The 23,788-nt window shown below is 48.6% G+C and overlaps 3 protein-coding genes across 3 annotated transcripts; all 3 read right to left on the reverse strand.

Moving 5' to 3' along the window:
* Positions 1-599: 599 nt before the first annotated feature.
* On the reverse strand, positions 600-1,763 carry H6S33_004243 (uncharacterized protein; the record flags this gene model as incomplete). The annotated part of the gene is made up of 1 exon (XM_044835958.1): positions 600-1,763. One exon carries the CDS (start codon positions 1,761-1,763, stop codon positions 600-602), a length of 1,164 nt encoding a protein of 387 aa, XP_044690981.1.
* Positions 1,764-8,108: 6,345 nt separating this feature from the next.
* Positions 8,109-11,010, reverse strand: H6S33_004244 (uncharacterized protein; the record flags this gene model as incomplete). Its single annotated transcript, XM_044835959.1, has 2 exons — positions 8,109-10,444; positions 10,551-11,010. The coding sequence occupies 2 exons, from the start codon at positions 11,008-11,010 to the stop codon at positions 8,109-8,111; spliced, it is 2,796 nt and encodes a 931-aa protein (XP_044690982.1).
* A 5,382-nt stretch (positions 11,011-16,392) lies between these two features.
* On the reverse strand, positions 16,393-17,453 carry H6S33_004245 (uncharacterized protein; the record flags this gene model as incomplete). Its single annotated transcript, XM_044835960.1, has 3 exons — positions 16,393-17,076; positions 17,137-17,246; positions 17,309-17,453. The coding sequence occupies 3 exons, from the start codon at positions 17,451-17,453 to the stop codon at positions 16,393-16,395; spliced, it is 939 nt and encodes a 312-aa protein (XP_044690983.1).
* Between the last annotated feature and the right edge of the window lie 6,335 nt (positions 17,454-23,788).

Here is a 23,788-nt window from a genome sequence, read left to right on the forward strand (position 1 = left end):
AGCAGATAGCTGGCCATCCCCGGAAATTGTTTCCCAGGGCAATTTAAGGACCATATCTTATTTATCAACGCCTACTCTGTCTGTTCTACTTACATCCCCTGCTCTCTAGATCTGCACACTGCACTGCACTGCACTATCTTCGTTATCTCCACAGCCAGCAGCAGCAACCCCCACTCTGACTTTAGCCACACCAACGTCTGTACCTCCCCCCCCCGCCAGCAAGCCTCAATTGTGCAACGGCTAGTTAATTAATTACCAGCACGCGGGTAGAGCAGATATCATATCTTTTTGACCACCTAGCCGGGTCCTGCTCTATCTACAAGGACGGCCTGGCAAACTGATCGTCGAGCAAAGCAATTGTTTATTATCACTATTATTACTCTAGCTATATGCACGGATGGACCCTATGTCGTCAGTCGCACGTAACAACACGTTTTGAAATCTAGAGCATGTAGCCAAGTTACCACAATCCGGATCCCAGCCAAAGTGCACATTTCTCTTTTGGGGAATAACCGGGGGATGGGTTTCACAAGCAAAGAAAACACCAAAGCAAAAGTAACAACTCACAAAGGGATCTATCTAGAGGTGCATCAATATCATCAACCCCGCCGCCTCACCTCACCAACCCCAAATTGGCTGGAATACCTGCCGCCGTCGGCGGCCGTCCATCCGGGCGTACGGTACTCCTTCTCTTTCCTGAGCATGCTTTCGGTCTTTTTGCGCTCTGCGGCTTCGCGCTCGTCGCGCTCGCGGCGCAGTTTGGCCATTGTGTCTTCTTTTGCTTCTGCTTGGCGGGATCTCGAGGGGCGGTGGTGGGATGTAGTTGTGGTGCTGTCGTGACGGCGAGAGGAGTCGTGCTTGCGTGAGTGGTGCATGTGATGCCCGCTTCTGTCTCTGCTGCGGCTACGGCTTTTATGCCTATGCCTATCCCTACTGCGACTACGGCTTCTATGCCTATGTCTATCCCTATGCCTATCTTTGTCGTGTTGGCCTCTATCAGGGCTCGCGCTCCTACTCCTATCTCTCTTTCTCTCCCTGACTGTATTCACACCCCTCTTCTCCCTCTTCTCCCTCTCCAACATCTCCAACACACCCGCCCCCACCCCAGCCTCCCTTTCCCGTCCCCTCCTCCACTCCCTCCTCTCCTCTTCCACCTCCCTCACACCCTTCACCCCCCGCCTCACTATCGCCAATGGATCTCCCCAGTCCTTCCTTTTCTCCTCCCGCTTCTCCTCCCACTCTGTCTTCTTCTTCTTTCCCTCATCCTCTCCGTCAAGCGTTGAGTACCACGGCCGTCGCTCATCCCCTACCCGCCCTAGCCCATTGGTAACCGGCCCCTCTCGCGCCTTACGCTCTGCCTCGTGCTCGGCGTTTTTCTCGGCGACTTTGGGTGGGGCTCCAAAGAGGTTGATGTGTCCGTCGGCGCCTATGAGATCTGGCTCGGTCTTGCGCTGGGCTTTGTCGGGCTGCCTACTATCCTCGGGCACAGTGAAGTCTCCACGGTCCCTTCTCTTACTGCTACCCCCTGTAGACCCTCCTGTCACTGCCGTTGCCACTTCTTCTTCACGAGGAGGTGGGGGAGGCGCACGCCCCTCGGCGCGCGCGCGGAGAACACTTATGCGGTGCTCTGCGTCGGCCTCCTGCATGCGCTGCTCTCTAGCCTCTTCGGCGGCGCGAGCGGCGGCCTCGTCCTGGCGGACGCGCTCAATGTTTTTTGTGGAGTATACATGGTAGGATTTGTGTTGGAGGAGGTTCAGCGGCATCTATGTGAGTATGGGTGGGTGTGGGGGGTGATTGTGGTAGACTTGGTAGACTGTGAGAAGGTTATGAAACTTCGATCCAAGTGATGTCACGTGACTGGGTGTGGAAATGTTGAGTAAATTCAGTCCGAGTGATGCCCTGTGAGTGAGTGCTGAGTGTGTTGTGATGATTCGTGATGTTTATGGTTGTGGTTGTGGAGACTCTGAGCAGCGGCGTTGATGGATGACGTTGAGGACCAATGCGGACTAGCCAGCCAGCAGGTAGAGTAGACGAGATGCAGGTTAGTGTGGGGTCAGGGCCGGGGCTGATGAGCTCAGGGTGGCTAACCACGATGGAGCAAAGTATGGCTGAGACCTAGCTTGACCGCACGGGGGAAAGATGGGTGGATGGGTGGATGGATGGATGGATCGATGGACGGGTGTGTGGTGGATGGGTGGGAGAAGAAGGTGTCAGAGGGGTGCCAGTGTTCTCTCCTCTTTCTGGAACGCCAACGGACTGTGGGCCAATGATGTCATTTCCTACGAACCCCCCTCACCCATACACATACATACATAAAACCTTTGCCCCCCGCCTAACCACAGCAGCAACCGATGCAAAACCGTTGACAGCTGCCTACTGTACTCCAACTAACCAGCTCACAGGCCAGTCACACTCACAGCCAACCACAGCAAGATGCCTTCCTTGGCTGTTATAAGCTTTCGATCCTCTTCTTCGTCGTCTTCTTCTTCTTACGGAGAACCGTCTAGAAAGTACTACATACCAGCAATCGATCATGCGCGTCACTATAGAGTAACTCGTACTCTGCCTACTGACTGATATACATGGGTGATTTTGATGAAAGCATAAACCGCTTATCCGGCAGCGCCGGTGCTCGCGCGCCAACATGATAATCGATTCTGAACCACCACCGGCACCATAAACAATCCACCCCCCACGATCCATCCTCCATCCCCCCTGCGCAGACCTCTCACTCACTCAAGGTCTCACACCACGGCCCGCTAACGCAGCCTCCGACCGCAACGGTATTCTGCCCGCACACACACACTTCCTCACACACACACGGCGGATACAGATGCCTGGGGGAGAGGGAGGGAGGGAGGGTATCTTTTTTTTCTTCTCGACACAATAAGTATTTAAACCTAGTTGTGACTTTGGAGTGTATGACAATATGCGACCTGACGACATACACGCTGTTTTTCTATGAGCTGGCTCGGTAGTTGTGGGCTTTTACCCTTTGATAATGACGACGGCGGTGTTTGAGGTGTGTACTAGTAAAGTACTTTTAAGGCCATGGGACATGGGGCGGTGGTGGTCGTGGTCGTGGTGGTGGGTTGTAGATCATGTGATTGATCATTTTTATATCCGTGATGATGATGATGATGATGATGATGATGAGAAGAGAGGAACTCGAGGGCATGAAACACGTGTACTCTACCTACCTGTATGTACTGGAAGGAGAAGAGAAAAAGTGACAACCTCGACAGCACCGACACTGACATCGCGAGATTCAATTCACAGTTGCAGTTGCAGTTACAATTATGTAACCATGCCCCATGGCCATCCCTCCAAAGCGGTCGGTGGTGGTCTACACAGAGCCACACAAAAAAAAAGAACAAGAAACCAAACCCTCCCCATGCAGAAAGAGTCCCTGCATCCCCTCCACTACCATGCGGCTCTGTCTGCCTGTCTGTGCCCCCATGACATCATCGACAACGACAACCTTGTGCGTGCAGCAGCAGCGGGACTTTCCGAGCTCCGAAGGTTGGGGCGATCGGAAAACACGTCCCTAATTTAAACAAAACCACCACCCAGCCAAGTTTTTTTTTCCAACTCTTCGTTTCTCTAAGCTTCTTTACCGTTCCTTCCCTTCTCTGCGGTGATGGGTTCGAACTGTCACGCGCAAAGTATGGGGGCGAGCGAGTTAGATGCTATGCCATGGCAGGTAGAGCTCATCTCTTTCCCTCTTCTCTTCTCTCCTGCTTGTTGCCTTCCCTCCCGTGGCAGGCGGGCGGGCGGAAAGAATCAGAGGGTTGTGAAAAAAACAAATAAGAATGAAACATGGCCAATGATCGGGCTGGAAATGACACACACCCCCCACTATGCAGCCAGAAAGGCAAGCAAGCTGGCTTGGCCAGTGTTCCTGCGTCGCGTTCGGGGCTTTTTTGTTTTGTTTTGTGATGGCGAGGAGAGTGCCTTGCATCCTACAATACGTAGGTGTTTATCTATTCGCAATGTGCTGTCTGGTTATCCGGTCTGTGCGGAGGCTCTTAAGTCTCGTAGAGCACATGTATCTACTGGTATCTACTACATTCGCACTGTATGTAGTTATCAAAGTAGACAGAGCGCCGGTTTCGGCAGGTAATACTAATACTGTAGGATTTGTTAATATCCTCACGGGAGACGTCATGTGCTTTCTAAACGCATTTCTAAGGCAGAGTTGCTTGATCTGCTTGCTTGACTGCGGTGCAACAAATATCAATCACCTTTTTTTTTCATGTCCTCCTGGGTCACGTTCGTCGCCGAATTTGGGCTGTTGGAAAAAAAAAAGGTCCCGGGAAAATGATACTGCCAGTCAGCTGCATGAGGATTGGCATGAGCCAATGACCAGACATAGCATTCTCACGATGAATTATCCACGAAACCCTAACCCACTACATACTCGACCTACTCTAGGCTACAGGACCTTTTCTCTTCACTTCGGCCGAACTCAACACGTACGACGTGCAAATGCAAGGCAAGTGCAAGGCAAGGCAAGGCAAAAAGAAAAACACCAAGGGAGGTGGGAGAGGCGCCGTTTATCGCGGCCGCGGAAGAGAGAGAAAAAAAATTCTACTATGTACCGCTGCAGACTGCCCAACAGGTTGGAAAATGCCCGAGGATCGTGTACCGGATGTGGGATAGGGCAGGACTCAACGTTATTTAACCTACAAGGCTAGATGTGCTCGTAGCTAGGGAGGTGGGTTAGGCCAGGGTGCAACGCATCGAGATTGAGATTCGATGGGCCCTGGCTGGGTACGGGTGATGCTAAAATCCGCCAACCGCGTGTGGGCTTACGGGCTTGTTTAGTGTCAGTTCTTGTTTCAACCTCCTCGTTGATTGTAGAGTAGCTGGGCTTGGGCTGGACGGAGAGAGGGAGGACTGGTTGGGGTTGTGGTATGTTGTTACTTATTGATTGGGAGATATATCGACATGGTCTGAGTAGAAGGGTATACGTAGAGAAGTTTTGTGTTTGTTTTGTTTTCATATACCTACATACTCTAATGTTTTGTTTCTATGGAACTAGTTGACTACTAGATCCATAGAGCACCTACTAATCCGTTCACTAGTTAGAACTTAGCGTTCTACTAGCTAAGAGCAAACCACCACCCAGCTAGGTTCCCAAGAAGCTTCGAAAAGTAGCTTCGTGATCACCAGAACCGGTGTTTCATAACTCTATAAACCAGCCTAGCTAGATACCATGGACATACGCGGCCAGCCAGTAGAACTTAAAATAGAGCACTTCCGTGCAAAGTGTACTTCGGGGGTTAGGAGATATTACGTACATGTATGTATCTAGTTAGATCTATAGACATATATTGGCAGAGGAAAAAAAATCTGTATCACACGCATGATATATATCTACCCTGATATGATGCCTTGATGCCCTGCTTGCTTGCTTGAGGTGCAGTATCTCATCTAGTCTCGTACCCAGCTAGATTGATTCTTTCTGCACAAAGAGTGACACGAACAAAGTCTGGGAATGAGACTAGTTATATCTTCATCCCCAGCCAACGCTTGATTTTTAAAAACCCGTTTCCAGGAGACACAAGTCATCCATGAGTAGCACAGTCCGAAAACGTTTCCAAGCTCAACCACACGACACTGCAGGAGCTCGCTCGATCGAGTAACACTCACATACTCACTGCAAACACGGCATTAAAACCCAATCAAAGCCGCTTTCAGCTCTGTGGATAGTATGGGGCAGTAGCGTTACATACTTGCACAACACCTCTCACTCTCTCTTTCTCTCGTCAGCACTGATGTAGAGTACATTCTACGTATACGTAGCAGTAGCTCATGATCAGTAGCACTTGTACTTGCACAACAACACCTCTCTGTCTCCTCTCTCGTTAGTACCGCTATATTTAATTCCTGTTTTTTCCTCTTCCTTCCCCTCCCTAGCTTTCTGTCACACTCTCTAAGCGATTGCGTTCCGGAAATCTTGTTTTTATATGCTGTGCGCGCAAATCAAAAAGCATATATCTGTTCCTCCCCCCCTAGCCAGCAAACCAGCCGACCCATTGGTTGACTCTCCCCCCCAACCCCCAACGGCTCTGGTCTGCAGCTGGCAATGCATGATAGGGCTGCAATCATGTACGTACATACGTAGATTCAGCTGTCATCAGCCCCGGAAGGCGCTCCGTGTACGTAGGTAGAGTACCTGTGCGCAGCTACCCTGTTCGATATCCTGCCGGCTGTTTTATCGAGATGTGCGGTCACTGCTTCTGGAGTAGCTGTGTAATGTAGGTACCTACTCAGGCAGCGAAGAATCATGAGGCGGGGGGTGGGGGGGGCGCCGGTGGTAAACATTAGAGGAGGGGTTGAGTGCAGTTTCGCAGTTTGGCTGGCGTGGAAGTGCAGTTCTTACTGCCGGCAGTACTAGGTTTGAGGCCCGAGCCATGGTACTACAGTCATGTACATTATGATGACAGCTGTCTCTTCGGTCAGGGAGGCTGTGGGTTAGGTGATTTTCTCAATAGAGATAATGCCGGAGAATAAGCCGTCATGACATCAACCTAGATCTCAGTGTACATGGCAGCAAGTGATATAATTCATGCCCACGGCCATTTTACTACACCCCGCGGCCGCCGCTACAGTCCTATAAGGGTACGCTCGGGACCGGAAATTGGTACCCTTATAGGGCGTGTACCTTTATAGTAAGCGCTATACTGTGCCCAAAAGACCCAATAAGGTCCGAGAAGTCGCGGTCGTATAGGGCGATTATTCTTATATATAGGAGCTACCCTTATATAGAGAGAGATTCGACTGTTCTACCTCGCAGTGGCAGGTATGTGAAGTTTAAAGTCAGTAAAGACCTGAGATGCTTTGAGCAAGCATGTGCCTACTACATATACCGCCATAACTCGAAAAATTGGCTAGATCAAAATTACTTGTACGGGAAACTTCTGGTGCAGATCGATGCCATTCAACCAATCACTCAAGTGGTAATCCCTGGACGGAGATAGCCAATTTTTCGAGTTTTGGCGGTACATACAGTCGAATCTCTCTATAACGGTTCGCTCGGGACCGGAAATTAGTACCCTTATGGGGTGTGTACCCTTATAGAAAGCGTTATTTTGTACTTAGAAGGGCCGATAAGGGCCGAGGAGTCGTACGTACCCTTATAGAGCGATTATTCTTATAGGAGGTACCCTTATAGAGAGATTCGACTGTATATCTGCAATTGAAAGCGAAGATGTCGAATATCTTCTGATGTGTAAATGCCCAATTCGTAATATACTTGGCCGCTATCCCTGAATTAAGTTGTTGATCATGGGCCCACTTTTGTGGGAGTTAATAAGCCTCGAGTCGTTGGCGAGAGATTGATTGATCGGCTGAGTCGAAATAAATATTATGAAAAAAAATTTATTGACAAACCTCACTTTTAACCCCACCCCCATGAAAAGGGTAAGTATGTTTCGATAGCTTAATTAAGGGTCCATAGTGAAGCTCTACTGACGAGCATTGAGTGACAGGCTCAAAACGATGAGTGTAATTGTGTATAGTTATTGCTCGGGCCTGACGCTCTGTCAGAATATGGTGGCAGCTAGGGAATAAATAACCCACGCAGAAGAAAGCATATAACCCATATCTGTTCTCAACAGCCGTTCACTTGCAATTGGATTTTACTGCAGGTGTCAACGATCACTCCTAGGCCGGTGTACGTACTCATACCTGATCTGAACACAACACAGATTGACCTCTGGAATCAAGACCCGATATTGACATTGATATCCGCAACCTACATACCAACGTGCACACTAACAATATAAACTATAGTTAGACCCTTCATGGCCGCGCCAACTCCACCGCCCAAAATTTCAGTACTAGTACCCAGTACAAATACAACAAAAAGAAAAAAGTTCCTGCTTTGTAGTTTATGAATCATGAGTCATGACTCGGCCCATTATCCAAGTTTGATATAGAAGAAAGTAAGAAATACGAATCTAACTCCACCCATTTCCCCAGCCAGAAGGTTTAAAAAAAAAGGAAGACTGTACAAAAGAAATATAAACCGCGTATAGACAATTGCAAATATTAAGTCAGCAATCGGAAAACAACAACAATAGAACACAGTTCTAGTTTTCTTATATCACACCCACAATCTGCGCCGCATGCGCATTCTTGAAAATGGCATTTAGATTTGCGCCCTCGTTCGCATCCGTTTCCGTGGTCGCCGTTGTGGCCGTCTCTGTAGTTTCCGTCGTGGTAGGTCTGCTTGAATCATTGCCGTCACCGCCCTCTGTAGAAGACCCAGCTCTCAGATTCAAACTGTTTCGTGAGTTTTGCAAATACTCGGATCCATCCTTCGTGACTGCTTCCAGCCCAAAGACCGTCGACGTATCGCTGCCATCATCGTCGCCGTCGTCGTCCCTCTCCCACACCACCTGCTTCCTCACGCCCGCCTCTTCCTTGATGGAATTGATCCTCTCCTCGGACCCGCCTATCGCCGACCCATCCACACTCCCCCGGAGCAGATCCCCACTACTTCTTCGTAGCAGATCCGCACTTCCCACAGTCCGCATAGATCCCCGACGGCTGGAAGCCGTTGGGAACTCAATCGATGTGGGCGTGCATATACGTCCGATACTCGCCGTCCTCACGTGCGAGTTGGCTGTCTTGATCTTGATCTTCTCTGGTTTGGTCACTCCGGGTGATCGCGGCCCCCCATCTACGGTAGCCACGGCATTGGCGCCAGAGATGAACCGCCCAACCGTGGCTGTCCTCTGGAGCTGCATCTCGTAGTGGAGTTCCTCAATGTCATCGACCTGCGGCGAGTACGGGCCCATGTAGACACGCGCCACCGTCGACCCCTCAGACTGTCGCCTGCGGTGTTGGGATTGTCGTGAGAGACGCTGGAGGAACTCAGGGTCCTTTTCCGGGAGTTCGGGCGAGAATGAGGTTACGCTAGGGGTTGCAGTCTTAGATCCGGAGCCCGTGCGATTGCTACTCTTACCAGATGCGAATTCGAGCTCTTTTTCGTAACCATAGCTGCTAGCAGAAGGAGGCGAAAACGGGGTTGGTTTACGATCCCCTTCTGCGAAACGAACGGTAGGCTTGTTCCCATCCTCCGGTCCCCCGGAAGATAAAGCGCGATCCCGCCGGCGCCGCAAAAACCACATCCATAGTGCGATCCCACCAATGATAACCGCCAGGCCGCCAAGTATTCCGCCTACCATGGGTCCAACGGCTGGCTTATCGCTTGTTCCCGGGGTGGTGTTGAACATCTTTATCGAAGTGCGGGAGGCGGGAACTAGGGACTTTGCACTCGGGAAAGGAGAGGGAATAGCACTGATGAGGAACTTGTTAATTGTTGGAGGGCCATTTACGAGGTACACGTGCTGAAGAAATACGCGCCCAAGGTATGCGGGGTGTTCGTCTGAGCTGGCGGAGAGGCGGAGGTATGTCTGCCCAGACTCAACCCGAGAGGTCAATGGGTTGTTTGAGAATGTATCGGTCCCAACAAGAGACGATGCAGGTACAATTATTGTGCTTGATGATGAGCCGTTCTTGAGTGTGAATTTGAGAGAGTAGTCTGTTCTCGGTGAGTCTGAGTCTAAGTAAATGTACCCATTGACGCTCTCATCAAATACTGGATCACCAATAAGCGGAAGGAGGGCTTCTAGAGCCTTTGCCGGAAGCTGGATATTGGGCGAATCATAGGCTAATGCAACCTTTGACTCTGCTGAAGAAGTGCCAGCATTTGATACAACGACTTCCTCGCTGTTCGGGCCGATATATGTCACATCAGACAAGACCACCTGGAATCCACTCGTACCATTACTATTGGTCCTAGAGAATACCACTTTTTGTCCATGGTCAATCAGTGCATCATCATATCCCCCCATCACCACTGATCCAGTATTTCCCCCTGTCCCCAAGTTCAAAGACACCACATCCATTTCCGGCACGCTTGATTTCCTTGCTCTCTGCAGCAAGCTCAACCCCACAGTCCCCATTCCCAACGTACTCTGCCACACCAGATTTATTGGCATTCCCTTCAGCTGAAACACCGCTGTGGAAATGTCACTTGTTGTCGACCATGCCAAGGATGTACTCCCAACCGCTAAACTCTGCATCTGTAAATCTGTCGCAGTATCACTGATGCCGTTCGCGGTCAGGACGTCTACGACGAAATCTGCGTCTCCGGTCTGGTTGTAGTACCCACCAGCATCTGAACGGAGATAATTCAAGCATTCTGAGTTCTGGGTATTGTCCTCCGAGCCTCGGTTTGATGCGGCAGTGGTGGTAGTGGTGATAGTATTGTTGCTAGAGAGGCCGAAAGAGAAGTATCCTGATATTGACCGCCTTGGTGGAGATTCTGTCCACAGCATCAGGGAGTAGTCGGAAGCTGCTTCGAGATCCTGTTCGCTGAAGGTTTGGGCTGCATCCCAGGGGTATTCACCATCATTGGAAATACCTCCTATTTCAAGACCTGTTTAGCATCTATAAAAAAGAAGAAATTTGGGGTAAAGCTAATGTTAACATTGAGATATTGCGATAACATATAGCTAGCTAGATATACCCACTTTCGATCACGGTAACATTTACCGCAGCATCTCCGCGGCCCTTCCTCAGACTAATATTAACCTTCTTCGAATTCGTATCTGTACTAGCCCTCCATTCGACCAGCTGCACCCCCGCCAATGACCCGCTTCCATTAGAAGATTGTACGAAATCCCCCTCGGACGGCTCCAATATCTTATTCCAGTCAGTACCCGCAGTACTACTTGTGCTACTTGTCGAGCATAGCGCGCCGGCTGGTATATATGCTGACGCCTCGCCCGTGTAAAAGGAAACTAGAAGGTCGATATCTTGTGGTGGTGAGCCAAAAGACATAGTTATTACGCCTGGGAGAGAACTAGAGTCATTTGTATTGAGATCGAATACGACCATTGATGCGGTTTCTTCTCCGAAAACTTCGAGGCATGACAGAAAAATTATTAAAAGGCCGAATTGGAAGGTCCATAATCGAGTCATTGCGTTCATTGATCCTTTTTCTTTCTCTCTTTTTTCTTTCAATATTTCGTCAACCCCTCCTCCAAATCCGAGTAGAGTCGCTAGGACACTGATATCGTCGCCCTGAAACAGTATGTAGGAGGTTGAACGAGAGCGAAGGGCTCGGGACTGGGGGGAGCGGAGAGTAGAAGTCACACTTCCCCATTTTGTTATATCTGGCTGTCCGCCTACAAATGTGGACCTGGACCGGGTTGGATGGTGGTGGTGGCTACAACTGGACAGCTAGCTACTGTACCCGAGAGGCTGGTTCACTGGGCGGTAAAAGGGACCAATAATGGTCTTTCAAAGGGTGTCACCCCGGGCACCTTTTTCTTTTTTTTTTGTTAGGGATGATGTGTGTATGTATGTATGCCCAAGTAGCTTTTGATCTAGAAAAAAAAGGGCATAAACGTCACACCTGCTGATTTGTGGAGCGGTTGTGTGTCTCTAGAGAGACGCAACTGTGATTCTCCCAGGGCCACGTCGGACATTGCTAAAATATGTGCACTCCAAGCAGGCCTCACTTTTAGAGTACCTTTGCCTAAGCAAGTCAAGTACATAATGTGGTCCTGACAGCTTCTGGAAACCAGGGCTGCGCGTGCCATGGTTTTATTTAACCTGGGCGTAGAGGATCATGTTCCTATTTAGACTCCTCGTTTAATATTTCGACAAAGCACGTAAGATCGAAGGGCGGGCAGTGCCTGGGTGGGGGCGTGTGGTAGAACGGTGTGCCTAGTTCAGCAATTACTATCGATAGATTGGTCCTCCAGGGCATATATTTGAGCAGTAGATCAGTCAAAACGGGTAATCGCGCCCTTAGACTAGTCCTCTCTAAGGTATTTAGTGAACAGCAGCCCTGCTAATCAATGCCTAGAATGGGTTATAGATATTGATTGACCCTCTCTTATCTCGTCAGGTAGAACGGCGCCGACACACCTATTCCGTCTGAATCTGCATGATGGATTCCAATTCACGCTTTGGCGCCTACCCCGGCGCATTCAGAACATACGAATGGGAGGTTAAAGAATTCCCAACAGCGTGAGGAAAGGAGTGTGATTGAGTGTTCGAACACAACAGTTGTGTATATTAGCTCCCATGCTGGAGATTAAAGGAATCGGAGGAAGGAAGGTACCGGTGTAGGTACATACTCACATGTTGCAACTTGACTGCAACGTTGGCTTTCTGCAAGGGTCGTCGTTCATGGCATGTCACAAGCCGACATACAATTGCAACAGCTTCGCTTGTATGAGGAACATCAAACGTTTATCCCCCCCTTTCTTTGCCCTTCGCGCACAAATCACATCTGGAGAGGATTATCGGCCACTGCGGGCGACCAGGCCAATCGCCCACCCCCCCGCACACAACATAACGCAACATAACGGCCGCACTGCACACTGAGCCAAGACCGAATCGACACCACCGGCAAGCTGGCTGCTGCACAGCATAGCAACGTTACTTCTGAGGCTGAAATCGTCTCATTCGGCTCGTTCATCTCGATTTGTGGGGAGGCCTTGTCTTCGCTTCTAAATATATAGCAGGGTTGTTAACTTGATGGGGTTTCGGCAACAATGCGAATTGGCCTGAAAGACTCCCACACACGCATAAGCTTGGTACGTGTGATAAGTTCTTCCTCAGCAAGCCAGGCTTATGTTATGTGAGCTTTCGGATATGACATGATATGTAAGAACTATCAGGCTTACTCTTACCCTCGTTACACTGATTCTGTCTGGGCTGTCTTGGGCCACCCAGAGGTATTTACCTACACAGGCAGGATCCAACCTACATTATCGACATGTTTCATCAACAAACAATTGTATCATGACAGCTTCGAAATTGCATATTGACTGGTCATATGGGTCATTGAACCTTGAAAGTATAGCAACTGAAGCCACAATCCTATCACCAACGGCAATCACACAAGAAGTAACAAAATTCAAGTTTTTTATCACATCGCGAAACAATTCTCAATATTTCATCCCTGGGATCCTTTCAAATGGGACTGGCCAGTTGATGTATTTGCCTGGCTGATTGGCTGATTCGGTAGACTGAAAACCCTTGTACCCTGTCTTGTCACTTGTTTCCCCTGAAGTGCAACAATCCGATACTGTACCGACTCTACCCTACTACTTAAGGCTGAAAGATAGGCCAATCGGAGATATCTTTTTAAGTGCAAGCAAGCGAGGGAAGATAGAGATGGATGATGACATTGGTGCAATTTTTGTATGGACCATGGTAGGAAATATGGTGGGATTCAGATGGATAGACATGTACATGTAGGTACTTTGCAACATCATCTCGAAATGATAATCAAAATCCTACATGCATTTAGGCACACATTTATTTCGAAGATAAGCACCATTCCTGGGCTATCTATGTCTTTGACCGGGTAACTGCTCCGGTGCCTACTATTTGATAACCAAAATACATGTAAAATTCCTGACTTTGAAGGACTTACTTACCTATCAGCGGTTTCTTTTAAGAATGTGACAAAGACTATTATATCTTAAGGAATCTGACGGAATAAAGAGGATCAGGGGCGCTTTAAACCGCTTTTAAGATGAGGCGCCGGTAATGGTGTATCCATCCCAAACAGCAACAAACCATTCGACGCATCAATGGCCCCTAATATTTCAAACTTGTCGAGTGATAACCGATGAGCCCGTCCCAATATTGTCATCCTGTCCAAGGCCGAGATGGATATTCAATTGGTCATATCGGATAAATATCTGTATTTGTGCTGTGATTTGAGTTGAATCTGCCGACTGCAAAGCACAACTATGGTGCGCTGTCATAAAAGAGTAATCGCATGGTTTTTGGGCCATCGGTGAGTTGTATACTGGCTAAACAAGAACATTCCGGTTGGTTATTAAATGCTGGGTTAGGGTTATGAATGAACGATGAGCCTGATTAATCCGCGGATGTAGGCTTTCATATGTCTCGGGACGTTCACACGGAACCTGTCACTTAACATACGGGAGACCCTGCGCCCAGAAACTGTACCGTCTATGTCAGTCCATGGGTATTGAATGATAGGGGACTAGTGGCGGTTTAATCATGCACTATCACTCGTCCATGCGTATCATCTCTTTGTTGAAATTATTGGGTGCGAGTCTAGGAGCAGTGTCCTGCCTGTCAGAGGATGGTCATGTATCTCAGAAGGCGGTCGTGCTTTCTGAATTCTATGGAAGAGCGTGGTAATAAATGTTAAAATGGAGCCATATCTTGTCTATAATTGGCATAAACTTCGGAGTATAAAGGGCCTTGATATGACCCTCTGTATGATAGTCAAGCAAGCAAAGTAAGTTTTTCAAGAAAGTCAATACCTTTCGCATATACTCTTTTATATTTTTAACATTCGATAGGAAAGCCCGATTTATCTACCCTTCAATTCCCGCCTCTCCCATTGACCTCGGCCTTTTTTTTTGTTTTACTCATTACCATTGACCTCGTTGCAGAATTAACAAGCCGGAAATTCGTTGTTACTGATCACCACAATCCATACAATTTAGTCCATAACAAAGAGCCAGAGGTATCTCGTACCCTATCTTCAGGCGGTTTGCTTGAAATATTCCCACTCGTACACTTCGATCGAGTAAAGGTCTAATCCACATACCATTCATGGCTAGGACTAGGCTTCAACAGCTTTTTTTTTTTAGGGAGGAGCTCATTTTAATCTCTAGGAGACCAATGAAAATAGATATACACTAGCTCATATTCCAGGTTTATTTGTGCACTAAGGGTGTTAGCGAGTCATCCAGATGAGTTAATCATCTATTATCACTCGATCAAGCCAAGCCATCCGTTGAACCTAGAAGCACAACTCCGCCCCTCAGCGAGCGTCCACTCGAATCTTTGGTCTAACTATCGAGCCGCTAAGTGGATGCAGCTACTCTTTGAGACATAAACATCGCTTACTCATATTGAACACCTGCTGGGATCTGCATGATAATATACTTTAAGCTATCTACATGTACCTAATCGTTGTGGAGATCCTAGGGAGGGATTGTCAAACGTAAGTGACATATAACGCCATCCTGGAATCACTCGCTTTCCCTGCTGAGTATTCACTGGGATTGAAGATCCCACTGCAGCTCGCCCCCATGTGTGCATGAGCTGCAGTAGGCTGAACTCAGACCTGCAGGGAATGGGTACGAACCAGTATATGCCTTTAATACCGTACCTCTCTCCTCCACTTCTAAGATGATCAGCTAATCGCCTCAACCGTCCAGAAGATCGACACTCACAAAGATCGGAAACTTCGGAGTAGCGTGAGCTGAAGATAGGCACCGGCTGCCTATACACCAGAATACTCCTGCTCATAGTTACGCGTAGGAAGCTCCTAGGAGAGTTAGGAACCTGTTGAGAGCTTCTAGGAGACGAGGGGTGAGGGGGCGAGGGCTGTCGGGCGATGAAGAAAACGAGGGCGAACATGCATGTGCCTTAACTCGCCCGCCCCTTATCACCATTAGCATCGTTAACCAATCATCAAACAATTCGTCGATTAAGATCGTACCCGTATCTAGCGCAAGGTAGCACTCTAGTGATAGGAAATCATCTCCTTTCTGGGCGATATATCACAGAGACCAAGCTACAAACCAGTGGGTTCGAAGACCAGGGAGCCGGCACGAAAACGGATCAAATGTCTTGCTCTGCCCAGTCAAAGACTCGATGTCTTGAACGTTCGGGAAACATAAGGCAAGGCCTTGAGCTGTGATACCACGTGGATCACATCATTCGTCCATGGCTACGGTAGCCCATCAAATCCTCTCTCGGCTCATCCTCTCGCAATCCATCCAATCATCTACCATGGCTTAGTGTTTGAGCGACTCTGAGATAACCATGGGCCCAGACAGCAGAAGTCAGGAGCCAGGAAGGAAGGCCCGTATCCACATCCAAATGCTTTCCGTACCACTTGATAGTGTTTCCGAACTCGCTCTGTACAACCATAGACCAGTCAACGCACTTTACCGGAGCGGTTAGGATTTGTCAGTGTGTAAGTTTGAATTTAGATGGCCTGTTGTACTAAAGTATCGTTTCCGGATAAGACCTTGTAGCTCTTAGAAATGCTCCCATATGTAATTAGATTCACTTATCACAATCTTCGAGAGAATCCAGTCTTTAAAGTGTTAATATCATTCGCCCTAGTGGGTTCTATAACACAATGATAAAGCAAGTGGTAAATTTACAACCGAAGTACAGAAAGAAGAACATAGGAAAGAAGAAGAAAAGAAAGCGCTAACGCAGCAGAACGTCTATCAAACGTCTAAAAAGAAGTCAAGAAACCAAGCTCAACCTACGCCATGATAATGATAAAGAAGCACAGAACCAGTCATCTAAGTCTCTCCCAGCTCCCCCTTTACCCGAAGAGTCCGTTTAATCAAACATCTTGTTCATGGCCTTGTGCGCCAACTCGACACCCAAGAAGGTGAATGCATTCGCCGGCACACTTCTTGCCAACGCCGGTCCAAGACCGGGGAAGAATGCCTTGTATCCTCCACGTGCATTAATCTCCTTCACGACACTCCCAATGGTCGGCTTGCCCTCTGCACTCTGCAGCCTACTCTTCACCGTATCGATCGGGAAGATGAGGAGCCACATTGCCATACCAGCTCCACCACCGGCAACCATAACAGCACCCATGCTCGGGTCCTCTCCTCCTGAAAGCTTCTTCTTCAGGATCTCATAAGTCGCAAAGTAAGCGGCTGAGCCGGGGCCATCACGGGCAAGTGTGGCAGCGGACCCACGGAAGACGGAGCGGACTCCGCCTTCTTTGTACAACTGACGGACGACGTCGAAACCGCCCTTGTACTTCTTCTCTCCGCCGGATTGACCTTGGATCTGGAGAAGGACCTTCACGCGCTCGAACGGGGCGGTGATGGCAGTCATGGGAATGGCGGAAAAGAATCCGGCGGCCGAGATCTGGGCAACGCTGAGGGTGTTGTTCTCGACGGTGGAGAAACGGCGAACGAGGTTCTTTCCGACGTCGTAACCCCAGAATGAGACAGCGAACATGGGCGTAACACCGATTAATGGCGCCGAAACACCGGCATATAGACCCTACAACAAAGTTACTCTTATGCTCACGTCTTTGTACTGTTCTGCGCGCTTGGGACTTACTCTGAACATGCCCTCTCTGGCTACAGTCTTGGCGACTACATCGAAAGCACCTCTGTACACTCCCTTCTCCGCAGTCTGAAGCCGTACCTTGACCAGGTCAAAGGGGTGACCTACGCATCAAGATCAGCTCCACATGCATCACGAGAAGTGGCATCAACGCGAACAAACATACCACTGATCACAGCAAAGACACCACCAACACCTCCAGCGACCAGCGAGCGCAGTCCAGCCATGGACTTTGCTGCGACTTCCACCTTAACCTCCTCGATCTTGGCCTCGACCTTCGCTGGCAGGTCTATTGATACTGATTTTGACATCTTGATCTATAGGAGGTGTCTACTTCTTCTGGTGGAATGACTGGCAGGATGAAATGACACTTGGAGCTTGGGGACTTGGGACTTGAGTGGAGTGAAGAGGAGTGAAGGGGGGCTTCTGCGTTTTATGTGCTCACGGGCCCCAGTGACAAGATTAGATCGGATCTTTATTTGTAATGTCCCCCTACGCGTTCTGCGGGGAATTCTTGAGCTCTCCCGTCCCCATGGTGGGGGTATCATCGCTGCAGGTCTCTGAACCTTGGTTGGTAGAGAGCCTCGGTGCGAACAACAACCGCAGCTCAGCTGCCACCCGCCCGCGCCAACACGTGACTTTCACATGCAAATCCTCCCTTTCGTCCGGCTGTGATGTTGAATCAGCTCCTCACGAGCGACGGATGAATGGGGATTGGTGGGGAAAGCGAGATGGACGTAATTTAAGGTTGGTTTCGGGGTCACGGCCTGTCACTCGTGGGTTCTCGGGTTATGGGAACCACGGGTAAGGCATATGGCATATCGATCGATCTCACTCTTGAGTGGGGTCCGGGTTTACTTATACACAACCATTGTTATGCCTCGAAAACATAAAGATTCTTATGGCAATTCACGTGTTACTTGCGAGCCTCTAAATCTGGGGTAGGGCTAATTCCCCGCGCTGCCCCGCGTTTCTTATCGGACGGTTTATCTATATTCCGCGCCACTGAAAATCTGACCGGAGCCCATGAACTTATGTACGTATACCTATTCAGGCTATTTAGCAATGAATGCCTTTCCTAAACTGTCAAAATTTCTGCATTGTCTCAAGTTTTATCGCCTGGTAGAACCTTTTTAGTAATCTTCAATTTCCTTATCCGAAGTCTCGCAGGGCTTGGTAATGCTTAATTCGGTAGTGTTAATACTAAGGCATCTACCCAAAAGACTATGAGAGAGGAGATGACATAGACTTTGCCCATCTTGTATTCGCCAAGTAAGCGTTGTTTTGTGGCGTCTGTGGACTTTTAAGGCTCCCATTGGATTCTGATACCGCGTTATGGGATCTCCAGTTCGAGGAGCGCATATACTGGCTTTCCTAAGAGTGTAGAAGAGCTGGCAGTCGTCACAGCTGCCGACAACTGTCAGTGTTTGAAACTGCAAGACGGTGCATCATTGGGCAACTTACTGGTAAGTATTCAGCCCAGCTGATTTCAGAGATAAAGAGCTACATGTAGTATACACATGTAGTATACTCATTATGTGTAATTCAGAGATGGGGTAGTTTTATTGAGGCGGCGTGCGTAGTATGTAGCTCTCTAGCTGGGAACACACCATCCTCGATGACAGATTGTCAAAGCGCCCTACACACGCGTAAACTAAGGAACGATCGCGTGTAGGTACATCTGTGAGTAGTCAGCGAAGCTTAAGTTGGGAAGTGATTTCTGGCTCCAAATATGACAATGTCATTGATACATACATGTACTTATGTTTCCACCACTCACCCAGACATCCCCCTCGACCGGGCAACTAACGGAGAAAGGTGAAAATCCATGTTTCGTCTGTTTTCTGGAAATCTTAATTTGCTCCATCATTATCAGGCTGGGTGTGAGGGTGTCCGGGTAAGTGGTGGAAGCGTCTGGCTGTTCAACGTATGCCGATTTACTCAAACACCAGGTTCCTCTAATCCCCCTCATTCATCAAAACTAGCATCATCATTAACAGTAACGAAGATGACCAGGTGATTTAAATCAAATGTTTACACTCCAATTTTGAAGGCTAGCCAAGGACGGGCTGACGGTCATTCCGTCTGCCAATTGATGCCAACCTTTAAGCTTTCAAATTCGAGTTGTATTCTCTTAGATGGGCATACTAGGTTTAAGTGCGGCTCGGTTCGTGGTTTCTCTGACCACCAGTGGTGCATGGTCGAAAAACCTTTTTTTTGTTTTTTGACTGGAATTTTCGTCACAGGTGCTCACTCGGAGATTTGAGCCCTATGACCGGAGATGGACACTCCCGCAAACAGCTCTAAAGGTCTTGTGATAGGATGAAGATGAAATATTTGATAGTTTCAATACCTCTACATTCAACTGTTTGGACGTCGGTTGAGTCAAATTACGTTATTGGCAAAAGCCTAATACAAGAACTTATAGACCCATAAGTCTATGGCAGTGAGCGAGGGCGACAATGGTAGTCTTGAGGTCGGCTGGGCCGGTTAAGGAATTAACCACGGAATTCCAGTGGTATTAGGAAAAACACTTTGGAGAAACTGCGAGCTGTCGGCTCTGTGATAGCTGGCCAACCGGAGATATGGAACAATCATATCGTGAGTTGAGACCCTACAGTGGGCTGAGCAAATAATCGCGCGTTATGAGGCTAAGGGCTGCGCAGTTTAGAATTGTTGCTTTTCCATGCCAGTGGATTACGGTTAAGTATGAAATACATACCTACCGCTCGCTCGTACATACTCTGCGGGACTTGTTGGCTCACGAGACTCGCTAGAGGAAGGGAGAGGAGAGTTCACTGGCTCTGTTCCTACTCGCTTCAAGCCCACCATGCAAGCCACCACTGCAAACACACCCAGCTCTACGAAGCATGCAGACACTGGCAAGAAATTTAACAACCGTTCGATCCCGAAGGTTCCTCCAGGGACTGCGACCAACGATCATTGACCCATCGACATTCTCAGTCAGCGATGTGGTCTCGACTGCTGATACTCATTCCCAGCCGTATTACGGTTTTCAATGACATTTCCGTGTAACCGGTCCCCCCGCACTCAGGAAAAAATTTGAGATCGATGTTTCAAGCCGCAACTCTTTTGGACCCCTACATAAAGTAGCTGTGTAGTTTTCAATTCGACTGACAAAACAAAACGCAGACTATCAATCGGTACCTACGCTGGAGTAGGTAGCTGAGTTAGGTAGGACATGCATGCACTGTTGATCGGATGAGAAAACGGAAAGGCAAAATTCATCATAGGCAAGACATCGATCCGTCACAATAGGAAAACAAAGCAAAACAAATCGCGGGGAGCAAGCAAACTTGGGGAAAAAGCAAAGTGAGACAACTAATTAACCAACTAGGGGAAAGGTCAATGCGCTTTGCTTGGATGGGGATTTTAGGATTTGACTTTCAGTAAAAAGGAATTATAAAGTTGCAACGAGGCAGGGCAAATAACAAATAGGAAAGGAACGGCGAGACGAGAAAAAAGGAAATAAAGGGGATGAGGATGTAGTTAGATGATGAGCCTCGATGCTGAGATGTTGGTTTGGCCTGTTCGAAGATGTTTAAGGGTAAGAAACCCTAACCCTATATTTATATAAACATGCAGTACTAGCGCTTTCTCGGGGCTCCAAACAGCTAATCTAGTAAGGACTAAAGTGAAAAGGAAAGACTTTCGTGACATCTGTAGGTATGGCGAAATCCCTTGCGCTTTAGGAGGGAAAAAAAAAAATTCGTTAGGTGGCTTTTGAATTTTGCCGGCTACTTTCGTTGTGTCTTTGGTCTTTGAGGCATCGGAAATGATCGTGGCCTCCCCCGGAGGTAGAAGTGCTCATTGGACATTTTCCACTCCCTTTTCTAGAAGTTGGTTACCAACGGCTACTACAATTGCAGTGGTACCTTACATACCGGTAGGCAAAACGCAACACATGACTGTTTTTCCCTGACACTTTTTTTCTCTTTCTTTTCTTTTTTGCCCTTGACGCTCGCTCTGATCTGACCCGGGGGTTTATTTAGAGCGGAAATCTACATATGTATGTTTCGTGCCGCCGGGGTAAAAGGTTTCCTCGGATTGGATTGGGAGGGTTATTCAAGTCGCACATAACTGAACCTATGTGGTTACAAATGTTCCATCGTGATTATGTATCACCCAAGAGCCGATACCGTGGACCGCGGCCGAAAAAATGTCACGATGTTGTGTGTGGTGGTTTGACTTGTGCGTCCGGATGGATAGTAGCTAAAACCGTCCATTATGTCCGGTGACGAACTCATTCCACTCACAAGGAAAAAAAAAATGTTTCCCTCTTTGTTGTCTGTGCTTTGCTTGTGCCATTCATCTGGTAAAAAAAAAAAAAGAAGGCTTGAGGCATGGATGAATCAAAAAAGAGGGGTCACATGCGTTACAAGCGAGGGCGGGGGTAGGCAGCGTAGGGAGGGACCCGGAGGGTACAGAAGGTTAGCAAGGGAAGGGAGGGAAGGGAAGGTAGGGAAGCTAGGGGAGGGGTACGTGCAAGGAAAACCTGCATGACATGCTGGACTCTCTCTGTCTCGAAAAGCAGGTCGGCGTCATGTCTGTCCAGATTTCTAAGGTGAGGGGTGGCGCATCGTCTCGACCTGACTGTTTGTTTCCTCATTTCAGAAGAGGGAGGGTGGTTCGACAGGGTTCTGTGTGGGGAGAGCAGGCAGAAGAAGGGTCGTTTGTTTCGATCTGTGTGGGAGGATGTAGGGTCGGTAGATTCGTAATGCGGGGGAGAAAGAAGGGTGTGCTGCATTTTTGTTAATTCCTCTGCTTTCAGGGTAAACCAACCGCCTAGCTTGTGAAGGGGAGGGTTGAGGCTGTATGTATGTGGAAAGAGCTGTCATGACATCGATCAGATCAGATACAGCAAGGCCAATGTTTGATTGTATATTTTTGACACCGATAGGTATGGGACATTTAGATTGTATGCAGTGCAGTGCAAACATGTATGTACAAAATTTGTAGGCGCACCACACACATACTCACAAGCTCCTCCTCTCTCTTCCTTTTACGTATGTACCCTTGGAGGTAGGCAATATCTTGTGTGTGTTTTATGGTACGGCCATGGGGCGGGTAGGTAGCATGGGTGCAACTGTAACACACCAGGACAGGAAATTTGTTTTTGATGGGCCATTTAATTATTTAATTGAGATTTACAGTTTTGGTAGGCGTAGGCACTGTAGATCGCCCTGTCTGCCCACCTACCTACCTACCTACCTACTCCAACTACCAGAACTGGAACCGATAATTGGCTGATAACCGGGGAATCGAAACACGTTAGCTACTCCAGAGGAGAGTTACCATCGCTTGGGTTATTGGTATTACATCAGGCTATCGATATCTGTGGGTGTGTGATGTGATTCGATTTCAGGTTTTTGGGGCGTTGTGAAATATTTCCGGCGGCGGTGAAGTGAACCACTGCTGAGGATGAGGGCTTGCTTGCCGCGCGCTCCCCCCCTCCTCCTCCTCCTCGTGCTTGGGAATTGGATTGGATTGACTTTGCCCCCCCGCCAGCTAGCTAGCCGGCCGAGTAAACTCCTCCACCGTAGCTTCCCCACATTTCTTTCTTTCTTGTTCAGCCGGAAGTCAAGTCACGATAGTTTGCCAGCCAGCTGCATCCACCACCACCTCCTCGAATTGGATTGAGTTGAGGGTGACGAGAGAATGATATTAGGTTTCCCGGTGTATGTAGATGACATAACATACAGACCGACATTCTCTAGCTTCTTGGGTCCCACCCATCCCATTCTGCTCTACGGGGTTAATTGACCTTAATTGCGTGCGGTCTTCTTACTCTTCTGCTGCTGCCACTTTCTGCCTACCTATCTCCACCCGCAGTCAATTTTTGCCTCACAAGCTTAAGCACAAAGGAAGAAAGAAGAAAATTTATTACGAGACCACTTGCTCGCGTGCCCCCCTCACCTCTCTCTCTCTCTCTCTGTGCTTCTCTGCTTTCCCATCCGTAACTACATATCTGAACGTCGTCCTCCCCTCCCCACCACCACCACCACTGGCACGATATACCTACCTACTCGACATCATCCCTCCCGGCCCTCCTAATCCCTATCCCCATCCCGTATTTCCGTACGTACCTACGCACGTCGACCGACGGCTCCCTGCAGCAGCGCAGGCAGATCTTAAATTTCCCACGCCTACCCACGCACGCACGCACGCACGCACATACATATCCCATCCAAACCCAAATCCGCGGGAGTACCGGATCTGTAGGTACTGTTCTGTTTTGTACTCTTGTGTGAGACAGACCTGGATAGCTAGGTAGCTCGGAATTCTCCGATTCAACAAAAAAAATAGAGAGAGAGAGAGAGAGAGAGAGAGACCCAGGGACCGAAACTGGACGATCAGACCCGAGCAAGCCCGTTTTTTGCTTGCTTTTTTTGCTGGTGCTTACCGAGCGAGAGAGAAAGGGTGGGAAATTCGCACGGCCGGTCTGGTCTGAGGATATAATCTTTTTTTTGCTGCCCTTGTGAAGAAGAAGGATTACTATCAGAGTTTCTCAGCCTCATATCGTCACCGCACGCACGCACGCACGCTCCTCGACCGAGTCGTTTTCCCATTCCCAGTTGGTGGACGTCGACTTCGCCTTCAGCACAGAGACATCCGTTCAAATACG

This window comes from Morchella sextelata (assembly GCF_020137385.1).
Source record: "Morchella sextelata strain SCLS chromosome Unknown scls_17, whole genome shotgun sequence".
NCBI classification, from domain to species: domain Eukaryota; kingdom Fungi; phylum Ascomycota; class Pezizomycetes; order Pezizales; family Morchellaceae; genus Morchella; species Morchella sextelata.